General features: G+C 44.4%; 1 protein-coding gene across 2 annotated transcripts in view; it reads right to left on the bottom strand.

The window, feature by feature from the left end:
- The window catches only part of kdm5ba (lysine (K)-specific demethylase 5Ba), a 174,395-nt gene that overhangs the window by 22,453 nt on the left and 144,912 nt on the right, over positions 1-7,030 (bottom strand). For both annotated transcript variants that reach the window (XM_048611957.1, XM_048611958.1), the window contains exon 21: positions 5,453-5,632. In XM_048611957.1, the coding sequence (XP_048467914.1) occupies positions 5,453-5,632 (180 nt within the window). The remainder of the gene's footprint in view (positions 1-5,452; positions 5,633-7,030) is intronic.

The following is a 7,030-nucleotide window of genomic DNA, read 5'->3' as shown; positions in this document are numbered from 1 at the left end:
CTCCTCTGATGCTGCTTCGCCTGCTGTGTTCATCCAGCTCTACACCTTGTTATCTCAGATTCTCCAGCATCTGCAGTTCCTACTATCTCTGGGGCAATGGCAACATGGATACAAAGTTGGATGAGTGACAAGGAAGAGAAAATAGTCGTCAACTTTTTTTCAGATTGGTGGAAAATAGGCAAAGGAGTTTCTGAGGGGCTAAGTCCTAAAGCTGCTACATTTTTCTCATAAATGACTTATACCTGGATATACAGAACACAACTACAAAACTTGAAATATTGTGAATTGAGAAGGAAAGTGACAAACTGCAAGGGGACATAAACAGGTTGCTGGAATAGGCAAACATTTGGCAGGTAAAATTTAACACAAGAAGTAGGCAGTGATGCCATTTTAGAAGAAAGAACAAGAATGAGAAATATAAAACAAATGGTGTAATTTAAAAGGAAGAAAAAGAGACAAATAACTCTACGACGGCTGGTATCCTGAACCATTCACCCTTTATTCATCCGTGCATAGCACGTGACACAACCTAGACGCTTACAGCCAGCTCCTAGAGTGAGCAGAACCCCTTACACTCCCGTTTGTGTCAGTCAACCAGAACTCAGACTGGACCAGGTTAACAGCTCCAATCAAGGAACTCATTCTAGGAGTTGACTGATCTCATTCCAACAACTACACCCCTCCCCCTCCAAGTACTGGGACAGAGGCCCGTTCTTTTTTCTGTAGTTTCTCCTGGGTCGTTTTTGCACCAGATCCAGTGCCTCTGATACTGGCAGCATGTACCGGGCCACAGGCTGCCTCTTGTGCCCAAAGCATTTTGGCTAAAACGCAACATCTTCAGGATGTAAAGAAGTTGTAGCTGCGACATCCGCTGTATTCATCTCGTCCTCAGGAGGTTTCTTCGACACCAGGTGGTGGGTTCTGACAGCCTTGCTGAATATTCTGATAGGCCAAGTATGTTTTGCTCCTGTTCAGTTTGCAAGGTCGCAGCTTTCGTATGGTCCATGTGCTTGTTCAGGACTACCTCTCCTACCTGAACTTTGTATGTCATGGGACCTGACTTCGCATTGACCATCTCTCTTACCCAGGCCGGGCTTTCCTGTGGTTTCAATACCAAACTTCGTCCCCTGAAGTAAACGGCTTCTCTCGCTTAGAGTCTTGCGCCTGACATTGGCGCTCCTAATGCCCCAGGTCCGGGAAGATCAGATTTAACCTGGTGCTGAGTTGTCTCCCTATTATTAACAACTCTGCTGGAGCTAGCCCTATTGTTGTGTGAGGAGTGGTGTTGAGTGAAGCTGTAGGCGGTTTCATTAAGCCCAAGTTTGGACTGCTCTTTCCACCAGACCACTGGACGATGGATGATATGGAGCTGTCCATACACGACGAATGCCATTCGACTTCAGGAAATAATCAAATTCCCTGCTGGCAAATGATAGCACACTGTCTGTGACCAACATCTCAGAGTCCATGCATTGCAAAAAATGCTGGCAACTTTTCAATCGGGTCCCCGTGTTTGACAAATGAACTCAATGCACGTCCAACCACTTTGAATGGGTGTCCACAATAACTAAAATCATACCGCCCATGGAAGGGTAACTGAGTCCATGGTTTACCAGGCCATTTCCACAAATATGGGGGAGCTGCCAGTAGCAATTTTTATCCGCGTTGGCGCTCTGTGCATTCCCAACCAACACGGCTATGTCGGCATCCAATACTGGACACCAGACATAACTTCTCACCATCATCATTTTGGAAACGTCTGGATGACGCTGGTGGAGTTCAGCCAGTATCTGACAGTGACCTTTGCTCCAGCCAATCACTCTTGCTCTCCACAAGATGCTGGCCTCTATGGTGACCTGGTCTTGTCAGGTCCAGAAAGATTTTAGTACTGGTTGTGATGGCCCTTTTGCTTCACCCATCACCACCAGCTGTTTTCGTTTAGCCAGGACAGGATCTTTTTGCGCCCACAGTCTGATATTGTCAGCAGTGACTGGAAATGTGTCCAGAGGCAGCACCATCGCGGATGTATTCACCAGTGGGAGGCAGCTAAAGGCATCTGCATTTGCCACTTGGCCTCCCAGACGGTGTTCCAACTTGTAATTGTGCACATTTAAATTGAGAGCCTACTGCTGAATTTGAAGCAATGGGCAGCATGGGCCTGTTATCTTTAAGTAGCCCTAACAGGAATTTGTGGTTCATTACTACTACAAATTTACATTCATAAAAGGTATTGGTGGAACTTTCTCACACCAAAGATGACTGCCAAACCTTCCTTCTCTATCTCAGCGCATCTTTGTTCGGTATCAGCCAAAATTTGGGAAGCATACGCTATTGGGCATTCCCTTCCAGACAGCCACTGGTGAGGCAACACTACCCCAATCCCAATGGGGAGGCATCACATGTCAGCGTTACATCTCGCTTGGGATCATAGTGTGCCAACACAGACGACGATAGCTGCTTCTTCACTTGCCTAAAGGCTATATCTTGTATATGAGACCATTTCCAAGGCTGACCCTTTTTCAATAGCAAATGTAAGGGTGCCAGGATGGAGGCCAGGTTACGTATGAATTTTCTGTAATAATTCGCCAATCCAAGGCAAGATCCAAACTCTGGTACCGACATGGGGAGCAGGAGCACTTTTGATCACCCTACTTTACCTTCTAACGGGTGTAACCCAGTCTTGTCAACTCTGTAGTCCAAACGGGGTGCCTGTAACACACATTTTTCCCTCCTAAAGGTGTAAACCCACCTTGGAGAAACATCTAAGGACTATGTCCAAGTTCTCCAAGTGCTCCTTATTGGTTTTCCCCGTTATTAGAATGTCATCTAGATAAATGGCAACCTGGGGTAAACCTGGAAAAATGTTCTCCTATGTCTACTGGAAAATGACACAGTTCGATGACCTCCCAAAAGGCAGTCTTGAATATTGGTGCAAACCCTTATGGCTTCCCTGTAGTATAGTTCTTATACTCTGTATACCCTGTAGTATACTTCTGAGAATCTCATCTGATCAATTGATTTATTGTCATGTGTACTGAAGTACAGCGAAAAGCTTTGTTTACAAGTGGTACACGCAGATCATAGTAAACGAGGACGTACAGATCAGAACGACTTTAGACAGAGGTACAGGTTACGTTGAACAGGGTGTGCAATAGGGGAGATCAACATTAGCAAGATCAATCATTATTTGATGATAGAGAGTCCATTCATCAAGAACGGCCGGGAAGAAGCTTTTCCTGAATTTTCTCGTGCGTGTTCAGGCTTCTGTATCTTCTGCCTGATGGAAGAGGTTGTACGTGGTCATTACCGGTGTGCAATGTGTCATTGATGATGGCTGCCTGTCTGCGGCAGCAACCACATAAATGGAGTCCGTAGATGGAAGGTTGGCTTCCGTGATGGTCTGGACTATGCACACCACCTTCTGTAGTTTCTTACGGTCCTGGGCAGAGCAGTTGCCATACCAGGCTGTTATGCACCTGGACAGTATACTTTCAATGGTGCATTTGTAGAAGTTGCTGAGGGTCCTTATGGACGTGCCAAATTTCCTGAGCCGCCCGAGGAAGAGGAGTTGTGGTGCCTTCTTGGCTGTTGCACCTACGTGGGCAATCCAGGACAGGTTGTTAGTTATCATCAGAGGGATCTGGCACTCTCCACCCTCTCAAGCTCAGTTCTACCAATGTAGATAGGGCGTGTTCTCCTCCTTTCTTTTTGAAGTCAACAATCAGTCCTATTGTTTTGTCGACACAGGTTGTTTTCACTGCACCATGTCACCAAGCCCTCTATCTCCCTTCTGTATTTTGACTCGTCGCGTCAGTAATAGATCCCACTACAGTGGTGCTGTCAGCGAACATGTAGATGGCATTCGTTTGGAATTTGGCAACACAGTCGTGGGTGGTCAGGGAGTACAGTAGGCAGCTGAGGACGCATCCTTGGGGGCCTCCAGTGTTGAGTAACTGCAGGTACGCACGACTCATGTCCAGCTTCGTGAAGGACAAATCCCCTCCCCAGGCAGTTTTGCGTACAAGTCCTCTATACAAGGCATTGGGTATTTATCCAGCTGCAAAAAGTGGTTTACCGTTTACTTAAAAGCCCCACAAAGGCGATCCAACCCTTGAGCTTCACGACTGGTGCTGCCAATTCCAGAAAGTGCACTGGTTTGATTATTCCTTTGCTTTCTAGCCTCCTGATTTCAGTCTCTACTTTTGCACCCAAGGCAAATGGCACCCGGTGGGCCTTGCAGAATCGCTTCCTGGTCAATATGTAGATGGCCTTGGTCCCTTTGATAGTCCCTAGGCCTTCCTGCAAAACCTCCGAGTATTTAATTAGGACTTCACTCAGGCAGCCATTTTCTAATCAAAAAATATTGAGCCAATCAAGTTGAATCTTTCTCAACCAATTTCACCCCGTCAAACTTCAGCCTGAGCCTTTTACTACAATCAGCAGTAACTGAACCAGCTGCTTCTCATGAGAGACCGGAACCGAAGTTGAACTCTTAATCTGTAGAGGTTCCCCATTATATATTCTCAGCTTGGTCGAAGTCTTAAACAACTTGGACCAGGATAACAGTCCCAATCAGGGAACTTGTATTCTATGAAATCCACCTGGCTGACCTCATTCCAATCACTACAGAGCCACTTGGGGCTTGGTTGCATAAATTGATGATGGCAGGGCAGGTTGTGAAAGTAACCAGCAAAGAATATAGTCTTTTGGGCATAGTCCACAGAACACTTGGAAATTACAATGAACCACCATACAAGACTGGTTTAGTCAAAACTCTTAGATTGTATCCAATTCAATCTACCATGCTTTCAGGAGCCTTCAGAGAAGATTTATTAGAATGAATGGAGAAGCTGGGTTGTTTCATTACAGCTGAGAAAATCTGATGCAGGTATTCAAAATCATGAGGGGTCTGGACAGACTAGTTAGAAAATTTGTTCCCATTGGTGGAGGGATCCGAGGGTCTAGATTCAAGATCAGTGATAAAGAACAAAGGCGACATGAAGAAATCTTTGATTTAGAATGAACCACCTAAGAGGGCAGCAGATCCAGATTCTACCATAGCTTCTGAAACAGAATATTTACTTGAAGTGAGACAATTTGCAGGGATAATGGGTGTTAAGACAGGACACAGGTTAGGGCAGGTGGGATTCATGTCAGGTGAGGAAGGATGGGATTTCAGGTCAGGAGGAAGGTTGACCCAGTTGGAACAAAGTCAAGCCCCAATTTGAGAAGTATTGAAACAGGTCAGGATGTATTTAGGTAGTATTTAGATGTACAGTTGCAATGCCAAGGCATACAAGGCTATGTGCCAAGTGCTGGCAAATGGGATTGGACTAGTTAGGTGCTTGTCTTTCATAATCAGCATGGACTCAATGGGCTGAAAGAACTTTTTCTGTGCGATGCTCTATGACTCTATGCAAATGCAATTGTACAGTATCATTAATTCGCTTACCTCATAAAGGGAACAAGTGGAGTTCTTTCTTAGAAAAGTTTTAGCTGCACACTCTCTCCAGCTCTCAACATCTGCAAGAAGGGACTCAAGTTGAGGAAGTGGATCCAAACGTACTGGGATTGCACGGCCACGTGTGACAAGTTCTACCAATGTTTCCACTGGAGGGTGCTCATCAGAACTCTTAACAATAAATATGAAAAGAAAATAAAGTCCAGATAAAACACAAAATGCTCAAGATAATCAACTTGCAAAGTTTATCCACACTTATAAAGCTGTGGTGCAGTGCACATATCTTAAGTTTTGGTGTTTAGTAGTTGTTTAAGTAAGTATCACTGAAAATGAAGTGCCTTTCTGCAGAATCAAAATATTACATTGTAATAAAGAGTCACAAGCAAGTCCTCATCACGATATCTCATGAACAAATTATAATTATGGTATTCCTCATGGTAAATCAGAGGTTTTTCACTGTTTTGTACCATTATAAAAATATGGGTAATTATGCTATGTAGGGGATAACAAGACAGATATTCCCAGTGACAGAACCCTAAACCTATTTTTAATCAGATGATATTGCAGGATTTTTGCTGATGTTTTGCAGATTAACCACCAGATTAACCTGCCACCCAGGTGGATAGAGTTTGTTAAGAAGGCGTATGGTGTATTAGCTTTCATTAATAGAGGGATCGAGTTCAAGAGCCGTGAAGTTATGCTCCAGCTATACAAAAGCCTGGTTCGGCCACATCTGGAGTATTGTGTCCAGTTCTGGTCGCCTCATTACAGGACAGATCTGGAGGCGCTGGAAAAGGTGCAGAGGAGATTTACCAGGATATTGCCTGGAATGGAGGGAAGGTCTTTCGAGGAAAGGTTGAGAGAGCTAGGGCTTTTCTCTTTAGAACGATGAAGGATGAGAGGCGACTTGATAGAGGTGTACAAAATGATCAGATATATAGATAGGGTAGACAGCCAGAGACTTTTTCCTAGGGTGGAGGTAGCTATTACAAGGGGGCATAGTTTTAAAGTGAGTGGAGGTAGATACAGGGGAGACGTCAGAGGTAGGTTCTTCACTCAGAGTGGTCAGGGCGTGGAATGCATTGCCAGAGAGGGTAGTGGAGTCGGCCTCATTAGGGGCATTTAAGCGGCTATTAGATAGGCATATGGATGATAGTATAAAAGGTAGGGGTGGAGGTTAGATGAACCTTAGGATTAGGGTAAAAGTTCAGCACAACATCATGGGCCAAAGGGCCTGTACTGTTCTATGTTCTACGTTCTAACTGCGCAACTGTCATTTAATCAGTGAAAGCATAAATGAATGACATTTAGTAAACAAACATGTCTATGTTTGCTTAATTTTAATACCTTAGCATTTTTTAAAGATAAAGTACCTTGCAAAGATGTTTTGCACGATTTACTCACTTACAGGTAGACAGTATTTAGCTGATGTAGAATGGAATACAATTGCTATTAATAGCACAAGGAATGGGTCCACATGGAAGACTGAAACAGGTTCTAAAATTAGATATACTGGATTAGCGCATCTGAATTTTAGCAGCATCGGAATTGGGGGCTTTATTGTGAAAA

The sequence above is a fragment of the Rhincodon typus genome, chromosome 25 (assembly GCF_021869965.1).
Source record: "Rhincodon typus isolate 14 chromosome 25, sRhiTyp1.1, whole genome shotgun sequence".
Taxonomy (NCBI): Eukaryota; Metazoa; Chordata; class Chondrichthyes; order Orectolobiformes; family Rhincodontidae; genus Rhincodon; species Rhincodon typus.
Note: the sequence above shows the minus strand (reverse complement) of the source record. Positions and strands in the feature narration are given on the sequence as shown.